Source organism: Microtus oregoni, unplaced genomic scaffold (assembly GCF_018167655.1).
Source record: "Microtus oregoni isolate MIOR12 unplaced genomic scaffold, Mior012 000012F_ref0000307, whole genome shotgun sequence".
Classification (NCBI taxonomy): domain Eukaryota; kingdom Metazoa; phylum Chordata; class Mammalia; order Rodentia; family Cricetidae; genus Microtus; species Microtus oregoni.
Genome location: NW_024543071.1, coordinates 1,960,301 through 1,984,059, shown reverse-complemented (window position 1 = coordinate 1,984,059; position 23,759 = coordinate 1,960,301). Strand labels below are relative to the sequence as shown.

At 46.9% G+C, this 23,759-nt stretch overlaps 1 protein-coding gene across 1 annotated transcript in view; it reads left to right on the top strand.

Annotated features, from left to right (window-relative positions):
• The window catches only part of Slc18a2 (solute carrier family 18 member A2), a 31,940-nt gene that overhangs the window by 6,852 nt on the left and 1,329 nt on the right, over positions 1-23,759 (top strand). The window contains exons 4-15 of the mRNA XM_041661544.1: positions 3,608-3,666; positions 3,939-4,022; positions 4,271-4,363; positions 5,271-5,360; positions 5,449-5,492; positions 5,568-5,628; positions 7,467-7,562; positions 14,654-14,732; positions 14,908-14,959; positions 15,790-15,853; positions 17,424-17,543; positions 17,680-17,813. Coding sequence (XP_041517478.1) covers positions 3,608-3,666; positions 3,939-4,022; positions 4,271-4,363; positions 5,271-5,360; positions 5,449-5,492; positions 5,568-5,628; positions 7,467-7,562; positions 14,654-14,732; positions 14,908-14,959; positions 15,790-15,853; positions 17,424-17,543; positions 17,680-17,813 — 976 coding nt within the window. The remainder of the gene's footprint in view (positions 1-3,607; positions 3,667-3,938; positions 4,023-4,270; positions 4,364-5,270; positions 5,361-5,448; positions 5,493-5,567; positions 5,629-7,466; positions 7,563-14,653; positions 14,733-14,907; positions 14,960-15,789; positions 15,854-17,423; positions 17,544-17,679; positions 17,814-23,759) is intronic.

Below are 23,759 nucleotides of genomic sequence, written 5' to 3'. Positions count from 1 at the left end.
AGGCCACTCCACCAATGGGAGCTGACTCCCTTCACTTCCTTTGTAGCCTGGCATTATCCGGGTGGTCTGCTTTTTATCAAGCTGGTGTCGGTGGCTTAATTTATTTCCATAGTTACCTAGTATATTTGAAAGCAGTTGTTTTTCCTTGCAGACTTTAGCTAACATCTGAATGACAAGCTTGAAGCCACAGGGCATGAAAGCTTTTTGGAATCTTATGGGTTTTTTTCCCCCCTCCAGCTTCAGCTGCTTGTTCTAAAGTACGCTTTGTAGAAAGAAGCGGTGACCTTTTCAGACAAGCGGCAGACAGGGAAACTAGCTGTTTGAGGGAGGGATCTCCCATCTTCGACTTCACTGGGATGGGTAGGGAGGGGACAGTGGGCTCACAAAGGGCTTCTCACACTGAAGCCAGGAGGAACCAGGAATAGAATTAACGCATTCTCCTGCGAGCACAAGGACCTGCTCAGGCAGGTGTGTGGTTCACAATCCAGCCCAACCTCTAGCAGACCCAAGGCTGGACTCAAGGCTTTCACTTCCTAAATGCTGAACCAACTTTAACATATTCCTGTCTCTTGACATTCATTTCCTGTTGCAGAGATTATTGAAAGGGAGATGGGGCCTCTGCTGGTGACAGGTCACACTCTACCGGGTTCTCATTTATATCCTTCTCTGTCATTTACAGTGATTGAAGGGACTATAGTGTGGTCTCAGGGAGCTGAGAAGAGTTTGTAGAAAGGAACAATTAGCATTACAGAAGCATGAGTTGTCAGAAGGCATGCTGGTAAGAGTGTGTCAGTTTGACACCAACTAGAGTTACCTTGGAAAAGGGAACCTCGGTTAGATTGTCTTCAACAGACTGGCCTGTAGCAAGCCTTTGCGGGCATTTTCCTGACAAATGGTTGATGTGGGAGGACCCAGGGTCATGCCACTGCTGGTCCTGGGTTGTATAAGAAAGCAGGCTGAGCAAGCCACAGACAGCAAGTCAGTCAGCATCATTCCTGTGTAGTTCCTGCCTCTGCTCCTGCTTGGGTTCTTACCCTGACTTCCCTCAGTGATTGAGACCTGTAAGCCAAGCAAACCCTTTCCTCCCCAGCTGCTTTTGACCATGGTGGTCACCATAGCACTAGAAAGCAAACTAGGGCATGAGGTTTCTCTACTCCTTAGTTTGTGCAGCCAGGATAGCATCTACTGTTCTAGATGTTTTCTGAGGGAGTCAATATGTGATTTTTGGTCACATTCAAATTGGATCAATTGTCCCCTGGTACTGTGTAGAGAATGACCGTGGTCCAGCATGACTCACAAGCGGTTGATAACAGGCCATTTGGATACAGGCTTGCTGAATCAGATCTAGCTTTGCTAACAATACTTTAATTGAGATGGTATTGAGTTGAGGCAAGAGAGAAAACTCAGTTGGTGGTGACTAATGTCGCTTGAGTTGCTGCCCATTTCAGAGACATTGTGGGGAAGGAGGAAGGTTGTTGTGTCCCCTTCACCGCTCAGTGCTCTAAGGGGGGCATACAAAGAACTAAGAGAGTCTGAGGGTGGAGTCTTACAAGGTACCCATTTAATCTTCTTTAACTTGGGGCTGAGCACCAGTGTTGCCAAGGTGACCGCTTGGCCACTCTGCTACCTTAGCAGAGATGGTGGGCACCGAGTTTTGTGAGAGCCTCTCTCTCAGGGGAATACAGCAGAAAATGATGTAACAGGACACCTGGCATCTTCCTCTGGGCTCTCTGTGGGCACACACCTGCACACATGCACACAATCTGTGACAACAGAACTGTTTAAAGATCCCATTCAAAACCACATCTATGACCTCTGCTTACCCAGTGGGGTTGCCAAATTCACAAGGAAAAGCTCTGGCCAGGAGGGCATAGTCCAAGAGCAGTTAGCCCAGATAACATTTGACATGCCACTTCTTCATGTCTTGGTTTCCCCAGCTGTGAAATGAGGAGGTGGTACTTTTAGGAAGCCATTGGGTTAGCTGTGTGGCTGCTTGTGGGACTGGGTATAAAACCTTCAAAGGAAGGTGCTGATGGGACACTTTGCATGATGGTCTGGACTAGAAGAATCCTTCTATGCAGGCCTGGACAGGGCATGCTTAACTGTCTTCTTTCTGAGCTTCATTTGCTCCCTCTCCAGGTCCCTGGGATGCCAGGCTGGAGGGCGAAGAGGTCTGGGAAGCTATGAGTTTCCTAGGTTGGAAGAACCAAACACAGGGCAGTAGCTTAGGCAGAGCTGGCATTACCTCCTGGGCAGAGGTTCTTGGTGGCTGCTGTCGTGTTCTTGGCCACACAGCAGAGGAAAGGAGAAAATGGAGCAGAATGGAGGGGAGAGGATGGAGAGATTGCTCAGTGGAAATGGAGGGGAGAGGGTGGAGAAATGGCTCAGTGGAAATGGAGGGGAGAGGGTGGAGAAATGGCTCAGTCAGAATGGAGGGAAGAGGATGGGGAGATGGCTTAGCAGGAATGGAGTGGAGAAAGGGTATAGAGACGGCTCAGTCAGTAAAGCACTTTCCTTAATAGCATGAAGACCTGAGTTTGGTCCCTAGAACCTATGCTTGACCTGGTGACATGCAGCTGTAATCCCAGGCCTGGAGAAGCAGGTCCAGGAGGACTCGTGGGGCATGCTGGTCAGAAAATCTAGCTTGTTTGGGGAGTTCTTGGGCAGTAGGAGATATTTCAAAGGAGTGAGATGGCCTTCTTGTGAATGACACTAGAGGTTGTCACTTCTGACCAACATCACACACACACAGCACACACACACAGCACACACACACATACAAGTAAGGAGCAGATACAGTTTCTGAAGAATCTTTTCTGTTTCAGGTTCCCTGGCAGACAGTTGCCTATAAAAGCCTCTCTGTATTTGGGTTTAAGGTGATAACCTTTTTTGTCTGTGGAGACCAAAGGAGACTAGCCTTGGGATGTGTTGTGGGGGAGGGGGTAGGTATCTAACCAGACATATGCCATTCTGATACAATGTGAACTGGTACCAGGGTCTTCAGTGGACATAGGTCCTGAATTCTCCCTGGATGTCGGTCCTAACAAACAACTTGGACTTAGACTTTTTGCATGAGACACATGGCCTCTCAGGGTGGTCAGCATAAAGGCAGATCTTAGCATCTTGATTTCTAATGCCTCTTAGACATGGTGTTGCTGTTTCTCTTGCCAGGTGACTCATCTGATGGACTTTTATCAAAGCAGGGCGACATTTCCTCCAGGCAGAGGTGGCTGGGAAGCTGCTCTGACTGACCACAGATGTCCCTTTGGGGAAGTTCTTGCAAAGACTACACTAATGATAATAATAACAATGATGACAGAAACAGGCCCTTCATCTTTTAGATACGTTTGGGGTTACTTGACAATGTTGTGTTAACATTTATTCCAGAGGAATTTTCATTCACAGTGGCAGCCCATAAGTGTATTCATATTCTAAGACGGTCAAACACGAAAAGGTCACGTAGGAAACACCGAGTATATGAATTTTCAGACAAGTCTACAGACCACTTATCCAGCTGATCCCCAACAGATAACGCCTGGAAAAATCAATATAAAGCCTTACAAAAACAGCCAGCGGTCATTGGACTCTTCATGTCTGTGTCTTTCAGAATTGGCTATCCGATTCCCATGTTTGCTGGATTCTGTATTATGTTTATCTCAACAGTTAGTAAGTATCTGCTGTTTGCCTTCTGCATGTGGGTCTTGGAAGAAGTCCTGTCTCTTGTGAGCCGGGAAGTAGACTAGACTGGGGGAGGAGGGATGCTGTCCTGGCAATAGTACAGGAAGCGGGAGCTTCATGGAGCAGCCCACAGCCTCAAGCATGGATAGACCCATTAGTTTAAGGGTGTGTTCCAGGTCACGCAATGTTGCGACATCCTTGTCTTGTGGGCAGGGGCCTCCTGACCTTGACGTGAGGGCTTGGGCCTCTTCTCTTGGCAGTGTTTGCCTTCTCCAGCAGCTATGCTTTCCTGCTGATCGCCAGGTCTCTGCAGGGAATTGGCTCCTCTTGCTCATCCGTGGCTGGTAGGCGTGAAAACACCTGGGCGGGGAGCCTGTCTGCCACTTTGCAGACTGATGTTGGGACTGGAGGTGAAGGGTAGAGGAGATTTTTGAGAAGGTGCCCACCTTCCTACTGGATTCTGCCTAGTCTTATATTTCCGTCAGTCTCATTGACTCAGGAAGATGGTCAGCCTGTTGGGAGGGAGGATGCCATGGGTGATGTTTTGGTACTCCCTAGAGCATGGGCGCTAACTGGATCTTATTCTGCTTAGGAATGGGCATGCTGGCCAGCGTGTACACAGATGATGAAGAGAGGGGTAACGCCATGGGGATCGCTTTGGGGGGCCTGGCCATGGGGGTCTTAGGTATGTAATAGTCACTTGCAGGTGGAAACGTTTTGGCATTGGGTTACAGTTTCCCTTGCTCATTGGTCCTGGCCACACTGAGCCCACGTCCACACTCCTGTGAACAGGCATTCAGCCCTCCTATTTCTAGTTTTTTCCCTACAGTCTTTGGGAAATGGGAGAAAAGTCCCTTGCGGAAAGGATCTGGGCTTCCTTGGCCTCTGTCCCCAAACCTTGTACCAGGCTCCAATATAAAACACAGAATTGAGTAGGATGGTCTGTCAGATCCCTTCTTTTAAAAGAATTCTGAGTTATTGTTAGATAGTGGTCATACACACCTTTAATCCCAGCACTTGAGAGGCAGAGGCAGGTGGATCTCTCTGAGTTCGAGGCCAGCCTGGACTACAAGAACTAGTTCCAGGACAGGACCCAAAGCTACAGAGAAACACTGTCTTGAAAAACAACAACAACAACAACAACAACAACAACAACAACAATAATAGTTATAATCCGAGAGAAACTTCCAGCCTTCTGTATCCGCCACTACACCTGCCCTGGTTGACATCCTAAGCCAGGGGACAGACATTTTTCCTGAACGAGAGTTGGATCTTTCCCCCTGCCTTTGATGTTTTCTTTCTCTCTGGAGCCAGTGCCTCCCATGTCTGGTGGTAGCAAATGAGTGAGTCTGTAGAGCGACCTGTGCTCCAGAGCCCACACAGCTTCAGACCCTTGGTCTTCGGGACGCTTTTGTGTGCTCTTCCCATTTCCTAGGTGAAAACGTACCTAGGGAGTTCAACATGATGCTAAGCTGAATGTAGGGTGTGTATCCCAGATCTTTTAAGGAGCAAAATGTAAGAACCAAATGGTGTTTCTCCTATGGGTGAGGAACCACCTACTATGGCTGTCTTGTGGATCTCTCTTTCTGTAGTGGGACCCCCGTTTGGGAGTATACTCTATGAGTTTGTGGGGAAGACGGCTCCCTTCCTGGTTCTGGCTGCCCTGGTGCTCTTGGACGGAGGTGAGTGCTGTGGCTCTGGCCTGTGTAATGGCATGTGCTTGGGCCATAACCGCTTTCCAAGAAGGTCATCTGTGCTTTTCCTTTGTAGCTGTCCAGCTCTTCGTGCTCCAGCCATCCCGGGTGCAGCCAGAGGTAAGCAACTGGGTGGTGAAGACCAAAGGGTGGCCCAGGGAACTCCTCTTTCTAACCCCTCTTTTTGCCTGACAGAGTCAGAAGGGGACACCCCTAACTACCCTGCTGAAGGACCCGTACATCCTCATCGCTGCAGGTGGGACTCCTGGGTCCTGGGGGGACAGTGTGGGTGGGCAGTGGGGGTGATTTTCACTTGCCTGCTGGAAATGTGAGGTCAGGGACGTGGGATAATCCTGCATTATACTTGCTGGTTTCTTGTCTTCTTGTTAAAGGCTCATTGCTTGGCCTTGAACTTCCTTGGAAGGGCTTGCTGGTCTCAGGTGGATGTTTGGCCTGAGAACTGAGCCCTAGAGGGCACCTCTCTGCCTGTAGCATGAGAAGTTATGCCTTTGGACATGGGGCCTAGATGGATTAAAAGAACACTCTGGGGTTCTGGTGGGTCTGTCCCAGGGGAGACAGTTTATTTCCCTGCAGGGTCTGGACTTCCCTTCCCAGATACAAGGCTGCTACCAGCAAGTAGCCCTCTGGGCAGCCTTGCAGTATGGCTCAGCCTGAGAGGGGATGATTTGTCTATGCAAGGCATGATGTATAAGACAACTGAGAATGTTTGAGAGAACTGGGTCTTACTTCTGTAGAATTTTTATATTCTGCCCTTTTCAGTGCTCCAAGTTGGGGGCTGCTAATGTAGCTCAGTGAATAGAGCTTGTCTTTCATGCACAGAACCTGGGTTCATTTCCCAACACTGTTTAAACTTGGCACGGTAACGCCCACCTGTAATTCTAGTACAAGGACATCCTTGGTGTACTGGGAAAGACCTGCCTAGGCTGCATGAAACTTTGTCAGAAAAAAAAGAAAGAAAGAAAGAAAGAAAGAAGGAAAAATGAAAAGAAAAGAAAAGAAAAGAAAGAAAAAAGAAAAAGTCAACCAAGCTCTGGGCTGTTTTTTGTTGAACCCTTTTTCTGTGTGATTAGCCAGGGTGGCATCTAGGGTAAGGGCTAGGAAGTCGATGCACCAATCTCTTCATGCCCCGGGCTCTACAGGGTGCAGGAAACATTCCAGAGTCAAGGTTAGGTGGAAAATAGGGGCTTGGGAAGGGTGGGGCCCTAGAGATGTAAACTCCCTGAGTTGAGCACTTATGGGCCAGGCAGTGACTGCTTCTTGGAACCTCAGTGATGGAAGGACAATCAAAGATGTGGCCAACACTGCTAAACTAGGCACAGTTCCTGTGTTTCACGTGGTGGCGGTAGTGGAGGGAGCGAGGAGCGAGGTGAGTGGGAAGAGAAGTCAGATGTTCAGATGTTCCACCGTTAAATGTCACCAGGAATGAATTGCGCTCACCGTCATCATGCTGGCACAGCTTTCTTTGAATTTGTGCTAGCAAATTACAGGTTCCACGGAGCACAGCACAGGACGCTTCTAGAATGATGGAGGGCCATTCTGTGTGTCTTTTCCCAGGCGGTTCTGTGTTTACAGAGCTTGGTAAACAAATGATGAAGATCTGCATGGATGCTCTATGTGTCTATGGCTCCACAAACACCTGTCCCCATCACGCGTGTCCCCAGTGCACCACGACCCTTAGCTCTTCTGACACCTCAGGGATCTCGAAAACTATCCAAGCCCATTGCAGATGAGAACTAGTCAGAAGAGCCCCAGGATGGCCCATGTTGTGGGTGGTCTGCTGGCTGCTACAGGCAGCTCTCCTCCTTAGTGAACTGCAACATTTTATCTTCATTTGTAAGGTGGATGGGCTAAGTCAAAAGAGTTTGATGGCTCTCTCCAGTTACAGACTTTGTAACTCTGGGGTTGGGCTTGCTTAAAATTGAAACTAATAGTCATGTTATCCTCTTGGCTCGTTTGGCCTCTATCCCATGGAAGTACGGTCTCTGAACTGGGGCCCGTGGGGTCTGTGTTTGAAGTGATCACAGACACTTACTATGAAGGCAGAAGGACACTAACACTCCTCCCTCTCTGCAGGCTCCATCTGCTTTGCAAACATGGGGATAGCCATGCTGGAGCCCGCCCTACCCATCTGGATGATGGAGACCATGTGTTCCCGAAAGTGGCAGCTGGGTAAGGACTAGGGTGTGTCCTGTCTGTCTGTATATCTGCCCTGCAGAACCACCCACAGCAAGATGAGTGATCGCTACAGCTTGCCTCAAATGGGCTTTGGGGTCACTTTCAGCTCCAGTTTTTTTAAAATCATCCTTGACAGATGTTTCAAGTGAAAAGGGGAAAGGAGATATTGAGGAGGGAGAGGAAACATCCACACTAATCTTATTACAGGACATTGCTAGAATTGTATTTCATTGTCATTATTAATCTCTTAGTGTCTGTTTTATAAACTACATTGTATCATGGGTACATATGCAGTGAGTTTGGTGTTCTCTCCAGCTTCAGGTATCTACTGAGGTCTTGGGATGTACTGTCCACAGATCCTAGTAGACTCTTACAGTTGCATTGCATGTCTTCGTTAGATTGGGATTTATTATTGACATTATCTGTGAATATTGTCCCAAGCTGAACTCTATATTGTACTATGATCAATTATCTTTTCTTCAATTCATTTTTCCTTTAGTTAGTCGTTGCCCTGTCTTTCTCTTTTCTTGGTTTTCTGTGTAGCATTTATGAATGTGTTCCTTGAACTCTCTGGCAGAGAGGAATGAGCCTTTCAGTGTGGTTAGGTCTATGACCCAAGGAGAGTTTGCTGTGGTTTTGCTCATTCTGGATATCTGTCCTAGCTATCCACTCTAAACATGGTCCAGTCTGAGCCACATGGGGACTTTCCTTCCCACCATCTGGGCATCCTCTCTGACGCCCTTTCTTGTCCTTCTTCCCTAGACAGATGCTTGTACCCATGTGTATGTATGTGAAGGCAAGAGGTCAATGCCACTTGAGATATAGCTCACTGAACCTGGAGCTCATAAACCCAGCTAAACTGACTGAACAGCGAGCTCCAGGGAGCTTCTGTTTCCTCCTCCCCGGTGCTGAGATTACAACTATAGCCCACCATGCCCAGTTTTACTGTGGATCCTGGTGGCTGAATTCAGGTCCTCTTGCGTGTGCATCCTATGGCTTGATTCATGAACCCATCCCAGTGCTATGTATTTTCAAGCAATCTTTATTGAAGGGTGTCACAGTTCATTTTTTGCCACCGATTCATATAGCAGAATATTCATGCCTTTCCCTCTTTCCCTCATGGTTAGACAGTTATCTGTAGGGCATCTTCCCCAAGTCAAACTGATGTAGTTTTTGCACCAACACAGGTACTTGAATCCAATAGGCAAGAATTGGAGGCTCTTTTCATAGACTTAATTTTAAGTGTGTGTGTATATGTGGTGTGTGTGTGTTTAGGGGCACATGTGTGAGAGAAAGACAGACATACATACAGACAGACACACACACACACACAGAGAGAGAGAGAGAGAGAGAGAGAGACAGAGAGAGACAGAGAGAAAGAGAGAGAGAGAGAGAGAGAGAGAGAGAGAGAGAGTTTTCACTATGTAACCAAATTGGCCTCAAAACCTTGATCTTCCTGCCTCAGCCTGCTGGATACCAGGATCAGAGGGGTGTACCACACTTGGTTAGTGTGGGATTCCTGCTGATAATCTCTGTCAACTGTTGTACTGAGCTGTTTGTTCTTTTCTTACTTATAACATATTCCTTGTGTATCAGGCATTAACATTTTGTAGGAAACGTTGCAAATATTGTCCCCGCTTTGCACAGGGCATGTTTCATGTCTCAGAACATCTAAGAGGCTCCGTGTCAGACTTGACGGGCTTCTTTTTCCATGTCATGGTCTAGCTCAAAGGGCCCGTTCCTTTACCAAGATCATTTAAAAATTAAGTAGCCTTTGTTTTCCTTTAATGCATTTTGTATGGAATTAGTTTTGCTTTAATTTGGGGATAGGAATGAGTTTTTTTTCCATGTGGCCAGTTATCCCTGGGCCATGTCTCTAGGGGAACATGTGATCCCCCAACTCCATTCCTCCGTGAGTGGCTCATTCTGGATTCTCTCTTCTCTTTCACAGATCTACCACTGTCCCCCATGTCATGACCTCCTCTTGAATCTCTGCAACTTTAAAGTGTTCTGAAAAGCTAGTCCCCATACACATATAATCATATTTAAATATGTATTATCTGTGTTAGAGATTTATTTTATTTTCTTAGTTCCTTCAATTCACATGGATATCTTCATATGGAGATGCTTTGTTCTGACTTCATTTACCTCTCTCTCTCTCTCTCTCTCTCTCTCTCTCTCTCTCTCTGTCTCGTGTGTGTGTGTGTGCATCATAGTGCACTTGAGAAAGTCAGAGGACAGCTTGCCTCCTTCTACCGTGTAGGCCCATGGGATCAAACTCAGGTCAAACCCATCCATCTCCCAATCCCATCTACCCACAAGGGTAGCTTGGACCTACCCTGCTCTGCTTGCCTTGGACATGTTCTCAACGAAGAACCAGCCCCTTTAGATTCTGCAATGATTGCTGTGTATGTCTGTCAGACAGACCCTGAAAGGCCTCAAACAACCCAGGGTAGTTATGGGTGAGGGGCTTCTCGCAGGTGGGAGGTTTCTTTCGAGGAAGTGGCAGCCTTTTGGATCCTGCTCATGACAATGGTTGCCACAGCCTTGTGAAGATAACTGAAAACCACCCATCTGGAAACACCGAGAGGGTAGATTTTATAGGATGTGAATTCTGTGACAAAACCAAACACAGGCCACGTATGCTAGTCACTGGCAGATGGGTTCTCAGAGCTCAGAAACTACAGTTCGGACCTTCCCCATCAGGGCCAAAGCGGATGCCCAAGCCTTCAGGCTCCTGGCGAAAGTCACTGCTAGGTGCAGTCCCCACCCCCACTCAGCGTGAGCGGGCTGTCGTGTGTGGAGACCACAGCTGATCCTTTTGGGAGGCCCCGACTTCTCCTTCCCTCAGGTCTGTGGCACCCTGCAGCTCGAGTCTTCTCAGGAGGCACTCGGGGATGGCACGGCTTGGTCAAACACTACATATTTACTTACATCTCCACCGGGAAGCTTGTCGGGGCTGCCAGTGTCTCCACTTAACTGCCTTATGACCTTAATTGAATGTGTCCTGGCCGTGTGCTGGGCACTTAGGCCGCTCTGTCACCAGACAGAGCCCGCGGCTTTCTCTTTAAAGTCTTTAAGGTCAGCAAGGAGCCCCAGGGCCACCATGAGCTAGAACTCAGGCTCCCAGATGTCAATGAAAGATCATTTGAGGCAGGCTTGCCATTGCCTGGTGTTTAGCTGACCCACCCTGAGGCTCTGCCTGCCATTCGCCTCAGAGGTAGGGTTGTCACTTGGAGAGAATCTAACTTTGCCTCATCTTCAGTGTGAGGGGAAAGGTTCTCTTAGTGGTCTCTTGAGATTGGGACTAGTGGCTCCTACAACCACCAGCCCCTGAACCAAGGGTACTGTGGGATGAGTAGGATACATGTGGAGGACAGTGAGCCTGGAGCCAGTGGCCCTTGCCCTAGAGCTGGCCCAGAAGTCTGGCCTCAGACTCACTCTATTTCCCAGTCATCTTTGGGGACACTGGAAGTCAGGGACAAGCGTACCTATTAGTTATGTGACATGTGATTGCTCTCGTGAAAGGGCTTTGGCTGTACTTTCAGGGATGGAAAAGACGGCAGATGCCTATTCCAGAAGGCTTCAGTGTGAGCCTGTTCCCAGTACTTCCTCTGTCCCATGTTGAGCAGGTCCTGAGTTGGAGCTGTTGAGGATGGACTCTCTGTTTCCTTTTCACCTCAAGTTCAAAGCCAAATGACTTCTCGACAGCTTGATGCTTAGGGCTGAGTTTAAGCGGGGAGGACTGTAACTCTCCAAAGGGAAACTTAGGCCCTGCATAATAGTGCGAGGCAAGGTTGGAGCCACACTTCTTGCCGGTCATTCTGCCATGTTTGTTTTGAATGTGATGGTGATACAGTCATGGAGGGGTGAGGGGATATGGGTTTGCCAGGCAGGGATCCCATTCTGTCCTAACCAGTTGTGACATCATAGGACATCCTGTGCTAGCCTGGTTTGCTGACCGTGTGCGCTTTGGGGATGCCAGGATTTGAGCCTGCAGGCCTCTCTTAGGTCAGGCTAACAAGGCCTACTGGCGGGTTCTGGTTCCAGGATCAGCCATTAAAAACAATCTGAGCTCAGAAGAGTCTCAAGGACTCACTACTGTCACCTCTCAGGTCCCATGTCCAGCATCCACTCCTCAATGCTTCATGATATAGTACAAGCCTTTCCCTGTTTTGCTGCTCAGGGCTGAGGTGGGCTGGTCCCTGTGGTGGATCTTCTGGTGTGACCAGAGATGGGTAAGGAGCCTGTGGGAACTCCTGTCAGCGCAATATGCATACTGCATTGGATGTCGTGTATAGACCAAGTGCAGCTGACATTTCTTACTCAGGTGGGGAGAGCCCTAGAATGAGTTATTTTCATATTTGTTGATGGAACTTTGTGAGGTGTAGAGACAGCTTCTGCCTGTGATTTCTCTGTGGAAACCCTATTTCTGAGGGACAGAGATCTCTCCAATTCTGTGAAGTAGGTATCTTCAAACTTCTCCCCACCCCCACACCCCATTGTTTGTTTGTTTTTCCTTTGAGACAGGGTCTTTCCATGTAGTCCTAGCTGTGCTAGAACTCCCTTTGTAGACCAGGCTGGCCTTTAACTCACAGAGATTCTCCTGCCTCTGCCTCCTGAGTGCTGGGATTAAAGGCGTGCACTCCCAGACCCCGCTAGGACCTTTTGTTTGGATGGCCAGCCCCGGTCTGGGGACTGCCTGCCTGTCACAATGGAGCAAGGTTATGGGGAAACTGAGGTGGTTCCTGCTTGCCGGGGAAGGCCAGCAGGCCAGGGTGGAGAATGGGGAAATGGGATTTGCAGGGAGCCATGCCAGTCTGAAGTCAGTCTGGAAAAATGTCTGTTCACAACCGTATGATGCAATGCATCCCTTGAGCCTCACATCCCTTCTGAGTGTACAGGGTGGGAACAATGGCTTCTCGCAGGGCTTAAGGGGTTTGAGCCTTGCAAAGTTCAGCATGCAAGTTGTAAATTCAAGCCAACACCTTGCTTTGTACTTCCTAATCCAGTGCATGATGGAGCTTGCCAATGGCCTTGCTGCCCAAGGAAAATAAGGTCGTTGTGTTTCTTAGTCCTGTGTGAGACCGGTACCCCCTATCATGTTGAGAAGGTAGGGCTGCTCACTGGATTGAGGAGTCTGTCTGTGTCCCTGCTTGAGGTTCTAACTCAAGTCCAATACATCAAGAGTCCTTGAACCTAGCTGGGCCCTCAGAACTAGAAACAAAGGCTGTCTATGGGCCAAGGTCAAGAGTATTTGGTTGACTGGTACCATCAGCGATGTTGTACACGAGGGTCCTTTGGTTTTGTTCTTTAAATTAACATTAATCTTAATCTTATGCAAAAGTCTACTCCCTTCTTGCCTACAGGACACCTCCTCTAACACTGGACTGCAGTCCTCCAGGCAGTGATGGGTCAGAGAGTGGCTGCTACCTTGTCAAATGGGATCTGGTCCTCAGAGTTCCCACCGAAGAGTCCCTTCAGTTTCATTTTGTTCCTCTGACCCTGAGGCTCTATGCTAGTGGCTGTTTGCCCTGCTGTTATTTTTCTCACAGTTGGCATGGGTATATAAAACCCACGGCCCTTGGCTCCAACTAACCCTGAGGCAAAGTCAACATGATTTCTATTACCCAGCCCAACCCGGTCTGCAAAGTGTGGGAGGTTTGTCACAGTCTTTCTAGGGTCAGGCTTCAAGACCATCTGCTTCGGAGAATGTGACCAGCTGCAGGTCTGGGGTTCTCAGAACTCTATCTTACGATCACAGATCAAACGCCCTCTGTCAAAGACACTTCCATGGTGACAGGACTCATGTTTTCATTGCCTTCGCTGTAAGCTGGTGGTGTGCTGTGCACAAGGCTGTCAGTAAATGTTTGCCCAATCAGATTATACTAAGAGACTGTTTGGCCTCTGCATATTGCTAGGTGTGATGGAAATGATTTCCAGGAACATGCGATTGCTCTCCGCCATCATTTCCCAGAATCCTAGTCCTGGCACGATTCTGCTTTGCGTTTTGATCATAGGACCATTTAACCTGAAATTCCTGTTGTGTTAGAGGCTCAGGCTTCTGCCAGCTTCTCCCAGGGTTTAATGGCTTAGGGTCTTATCCTTAGAGGGACAGAATTGTGCTTGGGTAGACAGCACTGTTGACCACTCACCATGTGTACCTAGTATACACAGAGATGGTGGAGAAAAGCAACTCTGACTGTTGGAGGGCAAGACTTGGAATCAAGTCTAGTGTATCTGATTTTAAGGAGAAAATACTGAAATTAAGAAACTGCACAGCGGTCCCTTATCAAGAGATTGCCCTAGTATGAACTGTAGAGCTGAAGTGGACAGATCCTCACGGCTTAACTTGACGGGCCTTTTGTTCAGTGCTGGCCATGTTCAAGGCAACTTCTGCCCTTGCCTGCTGGAAGCTGCTCCTGGTTCATTGTCTCCCCTTGGAGAGCCATTAAGTCTGTCAGCCACAGTTTTACCTTGAAAAAATGACCAAGTAGTTTTTTTTTTTCTTAAGAAAGGAAGATGCTCACAGTTAATTGAGAAAAACAGGGCATGGAGCAGTAGGTGTTATATGGTCCTCTTTGTGTGACAAAGCCTTGTGTGCACACATACATGTGTGTAAACTTACAAGGGAACGTAACGCTGGGCTCTGGCTAGTTTCCACTGCTTTCTTTTCTCTTGGTCCTAGTTTCCCTAATTCTTTCAATGGCTGTGCCTTCTGCCAAGAATTACAAAAGTGAGAACACACATGTAAATGCCCAGACCACACGGGTGGCCATTGCTGAGCTCCCACAGCTGGGGATTGTCTCTGTTGGTCCGCATGTGATGCTGCCACCAGACTCAGATGGAGGTGAGATGGAGCCACTGATAGAGAAATGGTTTCCATTTCTGGAGCGTCTTGGCAGCTTCCTGGGACGGATAAGCCATGTGGGGTCCAGACTGAAACCGGATATTAGCTGCGTGGGTGCAGGCCCCAGACTTCATTTCATCTTCTCGAATCATCGCTGCACTGTCTGTGATTATTAGTTTTTCTGACGTGTGACTTGTAGCAGCACTGATAAGGTATCCTTTTCATAAACCTGCAGGCATTGCTTTCCTACCAGCAAGTATCTCTTATCTCCTTGGAACCAATATTTTTGGAATACTTGCACACAAAATGGGAAGGTAAGATTAAATGAAAGCATTCGTTCTATTGTTTTGACAATAATGTGGTTCTTTGAAGAAATTCAGTGTTTCTGTCTTCGCTATTACAAGTAACTGCTGTGATTTTCATTGAAGATGTGTCTTGGGGAAAACACCATTAAGTGTTCATTTATTGATGTGCTTTTTCTTTTGATAGGTGGCTTTGTGCTCTTCTGGGGATGATAATTGTTGGAATCAGCATTTTATGTGTGAGTGAAAGACTGCATTTGTCAGGCAGTCGGGGGCTGGGAGCACATGGGACTGAAACTCTTGTCTTGGGTGAGACTCGCTAGGCAATATTTTATGACAGTTTGTTTGCTAATATTTGGTTTTATTATGCTCTTCATCTTTACACTTTTCATTTTATAACTTGAACTTTTAAAAGTCACTTTAAACATTTCTGGAAAGATTCCAGTGGGTATATTATGTAATTTTAGGTCAGATGTTATTTAAACTGTTTTATTATGCAGTTTACCAACTTATTTTTCTATTATTGTTTTTATTCTTTTGTAGTTTTTTTTCCTTAAGGCCTCATATGTAGCCCAGGCTGGCCTAGAACTGACGACAGTCTTCTTTGCCTCATTCTTTCAAATGCTGGGTTTACAGGCATGAACCACCATGTCTTAAATACTTTATGGCAGCTACTCTGAACAATAGCAAGATAACTCCTGAATAGACGTATCTTAGTGGCCAGTATCTCCGCAAATATGGCTGTCTTCCCTGATAAAGCTGAGGGTGGACGGAACCGCCCTTCTGAGGAGCCATGTACTTAAGGTTTCACAGCAGTCAGAATTTACATTTCAGGCTTTGACATTTAGTTATTGATTGACCGCACTGGAGATTGATCCCAGTGTGTCATGCATGGTAGGCAAGTGCTTTACCACTGGGCCACACCCTCACTGTAGGCTTTGGGTTTAAAGATAGGGATGACAACCCCTCCCTCTCTCTGTTCTCATTCCTATGTAAAAGGTACTTTTTGTAGAAGATGATTTATTAGCGTCAATATCTTTTATTTTAGCACATTAACTTCCTCTTACAGATTCCTTTTGCGAAAAATATCTATGGACTCATCGCTCCCAACTTTGGAGTTGGTTTTGCAATTGGTAAGTCACATGGGCCTTGTGCCTCAACTCGGAACTGTCTTCTCTCTAGCCGAGATTCTCTTCTTGAAGAGTGAACAAACTGTCGTTAGGTTCAGAAGCTCAGATTTCCAGAAGCTGATGTGGAGGCTGCCATGGCGTCAGCTCAGGAACAACCCCTAGTCCAGATGCATGGAGATTCCTGTTGAGAATCAGGTGGCGTTGGCAGAAGCAAACTAATGCTTCACTGCTGTGGGCTGGCAAACACGTACCTCCTGATCTAGTTAGAATCTGAGAGCAGACCTTCCCAAGTGCTTTGCTTCCGAGGCTAAAGAAAATGCAGGCTAGGGAGGAGGCATGCTGTGCACTGCAGGGATTTTCAGAGGCAAAGGAGAAGAAAACATTAGTGTGCGTTAGGGTGCGTCTGGACTAATGGTATGCTTTTGTTGCCCATTTATAAATACTGATTACCACGATAAAGGTAAAGACCAAATCTGTTACACCTTAGCGTCAGGAATTTAGTCCTTGAGTCAGGTAAGGCAGAAAGAATGACTGGGATATCTCCCAACCCTCTAGAGGAGGTTGGGTGGCCCTGGCATCTTCTGTCTCCCCATGGACCTACACAGCAGTCCTGTTGTAATTCCTTCAACTCTTTGCTTAATATCCACCTCTAAGGTTTTGCTCCGCCCTTTCTCTGTGGCAGGCTGCACACACCAGATGATCAGCAAACAGTAAACAAAGCAAGGCCATTGCTCCCATCCACCTACCGCTGTGGGCCAGCCCCTAGGCAGTGCTCACAGGCACTGGTTCACCACAGTCAGTCACCATAACCACTTCCAAAGCACCCCATGCAGACAGGGGAATAGATGCTCAGAGGCTAGGTATGACATGCTCATTCAGCTAGGATTTGCCCCAGAACTTGAACTCATGTGCTCTTTCTGATACTTGTCCCTTTGCTAGTCAAGAGGCCCAGCGTGCCACACTGGTCTTCATTGTTGGTTGTAGCCAACTTTTCAGGTTTTAGTTTTCTGAGCAGGAAGAGACGCCTTCTCAGCCTCCACTGAGTTCTAGTACACAGGCACTTTACAGTTTGGGAACTTGCGTGGTCTAAGGCCTGATGTTGGAGGCAAGCTGGAAAGAGGTTGGCTGATAGATGTATGTGTTCTAACTGGCAAGGGAAAAGTGACTGAGAAAATAGTGGGTCAGGAAGTCATAACCTAGTAGGCCAAGTTCCCCTAGTAGGCCAAGTTTCAGTGGCCTGTAAAAATATATACTATACCTGGAGAATAGTGATAGGTGAGTTGCCAGAGGATTGCGTACCTTCCCTTTACCCAAAAGATGATCCCTTACAAGAGATTATAAGGTGAGGTCAGACAGCCTACAAACGGTGGCCTAATAAAGATTCAGTGTCTGGAATTCCACTCCTCTCTCTGAACCCTTCTGCTTGCTATCCACAATGAAAGTTTGCTGTCAGGAGTCTGGCACAGATGAAGAAGTAGCAATGACAGAAGGAAAGAGCTGGCAATGGTCCCTAGCATTCAGCTTGTATCTGGTTTATACCATTTTTCCATATGCCGTTCTTGCCTATCCACAGGGATGGTGGATTCCTCCATGATGCCGATCATGGGCTACCTGGTGGACCTGCGGCACGTGTCTGTCTATGGAAGCGTGTATGCCATTGCGGATGTGGCCTTTTGTATGGGCTATGCTATCGGTAAGAGTATGCTGGCTTTCAAGATACCTTTTACCTCAATGCAGGACAGATGAAACCTCCTAGACATGAAGAAATCTTTACATTTTTCTGGCAGTAAGACATTTGGAGGAAGTGCTGATTTTCTGTTTCCCCGAAGGTCCTTCTGCGGGCGGTGCCATTGCGAAGGCAATCGGCTTCCCTTGGCTCATGACGATTATCGGGGTAATTGACATTGTCTTTGCTCCCCTCTGCGTTTTTCTCCGAAGTCCACCTGCTAAGGAAGAAAAGATGGTAAGAAAGCTGTTTGTTTGGTGATAATTTTGGTATGGCTATCTGGATAGTTTCTGCATAGTTCAATTCTAAGCTACATTTCTGCTCCTTTCCCATAGAAGGCCCCAAGCGGAAGCAGAGAGAATTCCTTTGCAGTCACTGTCACAGTAACTTCTTTCATTCATATTATCTTCCCAGTTGTTGCTTTTAAGCTTCATGTTCATGAATTGGAAGAGTAAGATTAATTTTTATATTGAGATTAATATTGTTTAATTCTCGCCAATTAAATATAATTCAATCTCATTGGTTATGGTTCTTGAGAATCCTCCTGCTTACTAGGATGTGGTTCCAGTTGCTTTTCTTCTATCCTTATAGCATTTAGCGATAGTTGGAATCTTGGTCCAGCATAAGAGTCTGAAAATGTCTTTAGTCTTTGTGAAAGATGGTCATATTTACACCCTGGGGCACACATGTGTGCGCAAAGAACTATTTAGTTTTATCTTTGTGGCTAGAATCAAGGCTTCTTTTTTGAACAAGTTCAAATTATTGACTCTAAATCTGAAGTGGGGGGTGTGTAAGGCTTGTGCCCTTTCTAAGGTGTTTACCTCTATCGTTTGTCCTGGCGGGGGGTGGGGGGGGCAGACTACAGTATCAGATGCTGGTGTTGTTTAGCTGAAAGGAGACTGTGTGGACTAGGGATGAAGGAGAAGCCCACAGGAAGTGCTAGTGTTGTGCTCAGGGACAGACCTAAGGCTTCTTTGTCATGTTCTTTTGGAGTGGATCAGACGAGATTTCTGTAGGTTTCCTTTCTCCAATATTGTCGATTGAAGCACTCTGCTTTTGTGTTTCGTTTCTAGCCCTCTTTCTACGTTTAAAAAATGTTTCATCTTGAGATAGGGGCTCAATAAGTTGCCCAGGCTGGCCTTGAGTTTACTCTGTAGGAGACAAGACAGGCCGGGAAGTTAGGATCCTACCTGCCTCAGTCCAGGAGCAGCTGGCATGACAGGCCTGTGCCACTAAGCCCAGCACAGAAGAGCTTTCTGACAAGAACAGGTCTTAGTATTTTATCATTTCTTGACTGACTCTTGATGGTTTCCTCCAAAAGCAAATTTAAAGACAGAACCAAATTAGATTGTGTAACCTATGTTTGTCTGAAGCATATCACATTTACTTATCCATTTACTGTAGCTTAAAAATACATCGATCTCTAGCCGCTGGCTTTGTGCCCGGAACTATACAGGCTTTGACTAGAGACTAGTTTCTCATGGATGGCTCCTATGTAGCATGAATTCTAATTGTTCTTAATAAAAATCCAGAGTCAGATATTAGGGGGTGAAAGAGGAAGAATCAGAGAAGCAGTGCAGCCAGCCGCTAGAGAAACCTTTTAACCTCTCCCGAATCCTCAGACTGAAGGGGCGATCCTATCTCTTCTCATCCTCAGACTGCATGCTCAGACTACATCTGATCTCCTTTCTCCTCCCAGCCATATCACTTCCCATCTCAGCCTTTCTGGTGCTGGGATTAAAGGTGTGAGCCACCACTGCCTGTTTCTCTTTTAAACTGGATCAATCTTGTGTAGCGCAGTGTGGCTTTGAACTCACAGAGATCCATCTGCCTCTGTCTCCTGAGTCCTGGGATTAAAGGTGTGTGCCATTGCTGCCTGGCCTCTAGTGGCTTGGTTCTGTACTCTGATCTTCAGGCAAGCTTTATTTGTTAAAACACAAGATGCTCCACACTCGTAGGGAAGGAGGGATGATGTGGAGATCCTTGGGTGGAAGCGTGGCTCCTTCACTGACTTCTTGCTTCTACCCTGGTTGTGTGCTTCACTGTGGCACCTCTGTTTGCTGACCTGAGCCCATATCCCTCAGAGTGGATAGAAGACTCCCCACACAGCACTGGAAACCTGTCTTTCTGTGGCCACATTATCAATAATTTGATTAAGGCTGAATGACGGTTACTCCCCAACCTTTTTGACTGAAGAAATTGAATTATCAGTAAGTGTTTCTGTCACCCGGGAGACAGTGAAGACTCTTAGGGATGGTGAAGGGCTGGCAAGGGCCTGGGGGCAGCTGCACTGGCTCCCCACAGTCTTCGCCATTGCACTGGGAAAGGATAACACCTCACAGAAGTGTTGTTAGACGAGAGTCTCAGCAGTGACTGTCCTCAGGGTCACCATGCGCCATTCCTGCTGCACTGAAAGCAGTGTTCTACTCTGCTCTCCCGGTAGCACCCAAACATCTTCGCTCTTCAAGGCAAGAGCTTCCTTTCGCTACCCAGATTCTGCTGGGTGGGCGACCAGCACCAAGACAGCAGACGTTAGTGGCTGTTTGTGTTATCTATCTGTGGCTTCCTGCATGCGCTAGGAGAGGAAATGAAGCATGGTAGGAGGTGGGAAGCATTTGTCTAGCCAGTCACCATAGTGTTTTGAAAAATGGTGGTAGAAAGTCAGTTTTTTCTTCACTTAAACCAGTGCTTTAGTTCATTTTAAAAAATACTGAAGGAAGTGGAGGAGACAATTTTGAAAGGCAAAGCGGTAAGAATAACAGGTTTCAGGGGCACTTCACTATAAAATGTCAAAATTCTTAACCAGTGCCCATTGAAATAAATCAAGTCTTACGGTGTGCACTTCTCTATAACTCATGCCCGTAATTGGAGCAATGCCGTTTGACTGACGGTGGTAACATCTGGGGTGGTGCCCAGCAGGTGATGTGTTGTTGATTGTGCAAGCAGAGCTGAAGAGTGGGTGGAAGCCAGCAGCCTCTAATGATAAGGGGGAGTGTGGCAGAGCGTGTGCCATGAAGGGGAATAGATCACACTCACTCGAGAAACCTTAGCACACACAAGTGCTGAGGTACAAGATCATGAGCTACCAAGTGTCAGAGACACGGGGGCCATGAGGCATTCCACCCCAAGCAAAATATTCTTTCCTTAAGTACTTTCTGCAGGCACTGACCCTGCGGTTGTGTGAGATCCACCTGTGCAATTGTGTTTTGTAGGGTTATTAGTCACAGCAGGCTGTGAATTGGTTGGGAGCACCACAGCTTTTCTTCCATTCATTTTTAAAAAAAAATGTTCTGATAAAGGCAAAGGGAAAAATCCTCCTGTTGCTCAGTCTCTGTAAAATGTAAGGCGTATCAACGCTGCCATTTGAGGAGCACACCCTTAATAAGACAATGACACAGGACCCTGACTTCTCAAAATACCCAGGGAGGTTAGCTGAGTTCTGAGATGGGTTTTGGTTTTCAAGTTTAAAGAATTATTTTTAAAGGGTAGGATGCATGCCTTTTAGTCTTATTAAGTTTCTGCTGCTAAGGCAGGAAGGGAAGTGGTCCATGAATAGCAGACACCTTTAAGTGTATAAGGTGTGTAAGTGTATAAGGTGTGTAAGTGTATAAGGTGTGTAAGGTCCTTCTAGCTCACACCCCAGTTCAGTGCTGAGGAGATAGTTCAATAGATAAAACTGCTTGCCACAAGAGGATCCCAGTTCGTATTGCCAGCACCTATGTAAATGTCAGGCAGATGTGGTGGCCCACCTGTAACCTCAGTGAGGAAGTCAGAGCAGAGGATCCCTGGAGCAACCTGGCTGGCTACACTAGCCAAACTGGCAAGCTCTGGGTTCAAATGAGAGACCCTTCCTCATTACATGAAGTGAAGCATGAAGATACCTGATGTCAACTTCTGGTCTTTACAAGCGCATGCACACACACACGTACCCCACACATGTGAAAGTCTGCACACATATGCATGCACAGCACTCCATTACACATAAAATACACTTAAAAAGGATTCTTGTCCATGGGCTAGCTGAGGATATACGTGGGGTGTACATTATCATCTACTTGTAGACACCTGTCCCTTTTCTGGGCACTTACACGGTGTACATAGCGAATTGCTTTTTTTTTCTAGTTAAGAAAAATAGAATGAATCTACTGGAATGCTCTCAAGTCTGAGATTGGAGTGCCTACCTTCTAAGTGCATTTACTGATTCACCAGCCCAGCACTGAATTTTTGTTACTTTTCTACTTCATTTGCTGTTTTTCCTCCCAGCTTTGCTCTGTGTACAGTGGTGGGAGTTAGGTATATGGCAGAAGCTTGGATATATCTAGGCTTTGCCATGCCTTTGGTGCCAACCCCTCCTCTCTCCACTTCTGCCCCCTGTGGTATGTGGAGTGCTAGCCTAAATCCCCTGCCAGCTTCATGGGCCACTGGGCACTTGTCCCTCATGTACCTGTGTTACCTGCTCAGTGCTGTGTGCTTCCTTTTTCATGGCACACTATTTGGCATATTTAACCATGTATAATTTTTTTAAAAAGTAAAACTACTGCCCACTTAAGATTTTGGGAGAAGACATGAAGCTAAGTTGTAGATGCCATGAAACAATATTCATGAAAAAAAGCTGCCCGAAACACACAAGCTATCAGCTGTATTGAAAAGTTCTGATCACCGTATCTTCATGATAGAAATAATCAGTTGGAATGAACTCTGCAGTACATTGGTATATATATGTGGGTGCGCATGAAGTGTGCATGTTCAAAGCAATCCATGCATATAGAGGCCCAAGGACAACTTTGGGTGTTGTTCCTCAGGATCTGTGTCTACCTTGGCTTTTGAGTTTTCTGCTGACCTAGAACTCACCAAATCTTGTTGGCTGTTTTATTTCTCTAGTGCAGGGATAACAAGTGTATACCATCACACTGGAGTTTTTAAAATGTGGGTTTTAGAGATTGAACTCAGGTCCTCATGCTTGCGAGACAAACACTTCTTTACCATTAAGACATCTCCCTAATCCCAGGGCAGCTTTTAAAGACAGGATCCTGGCTGGTCTAGAACTCTGTGTAGATCAGGCTGGCCTCAAACTCAAGAGATCCATCTGCCTTGTTTCTTGAGCGCTGAGATCAAAGGTATGTGCTACCACGCCCAGCAACTCCCAGAACAGTTTTTGTTGAGTATATATTCTGTGTTCCAGTCCTGGAGTTCTCAAGATTACCTGGAGAAGTGAATGGTGAGTGCAGAGATGACGGTGGTCGTGAATAGGGCAGTGCTGGTCACTCTCTCTGATGTAGCTTTGCTGCCTGTGGACCAGATTAAGATCAAGGCTCGTGCCTGGTGCTCCTGGCTTTGGTGGTGCTTTCCAACTGCTGACTCCATTGCCTCCTAAGACCTCCTTGGCCATGGTGATTTAGTGCTTTACCTACTACCCTCCATAACCTATGATTTGCTCATTCAAGCCTGTCTTCTGCAAACCTTCCCGTGTTTCAGGATTCACTTAAGCTCCCATCTCCTCTGAAGAACTTTTGCTAAGCATTAGGCTCCAGTGAGTCCTCCATCTGTGACCCTGGGGAACCTGTCCATACCTCTGAAGTTGTCACTGGTATAGGACCTTCAGGGTAAGGTTAGAGATACAGTAGGTGCCCTAGAAATCCATGTCAGCTGATGACTGCTATAGTCTTAGACCATGTATTGAAACCAAGGCAGTGCTCTGGAGGTTGTTGATAGTGAAGGTAGGAACCTGGGATTTCACTTAGCCTCTCCACTTTGCCCCCAGACCATCTCCACAGTGACCTCTGGGCACACAATCTGGGGGAGATTACCTTTAGCTACCAAAGGCTAAACCTTTGTGTAACACAGGGAGAATGGTTCAAACATGCAATGTCTGTTACCTCAACTATTTTAATAATCAAATCATTTAAGCACAACTACCAATTCACTCAGCAAGCAGCATAATTGGAAGGGGAGCCGAGTTTGAAGCTGGCGGCTTGAGATGACAGCCCGACTAGGGTCACATAAGTCCTTATCTTTGTGTCACACATCTGATCACTTGAGAATCTCTAGGAAAATGATAAAAGGGTTAAGCACTGAGTGGCGTCTTATCACATCTGCAGGACAAGAGCCGGGGATAACGAACACACACCAAGATAGACTGCCACAGGCAGGCTCAGAACATTTGAATCCACTCAGATTTGCAGA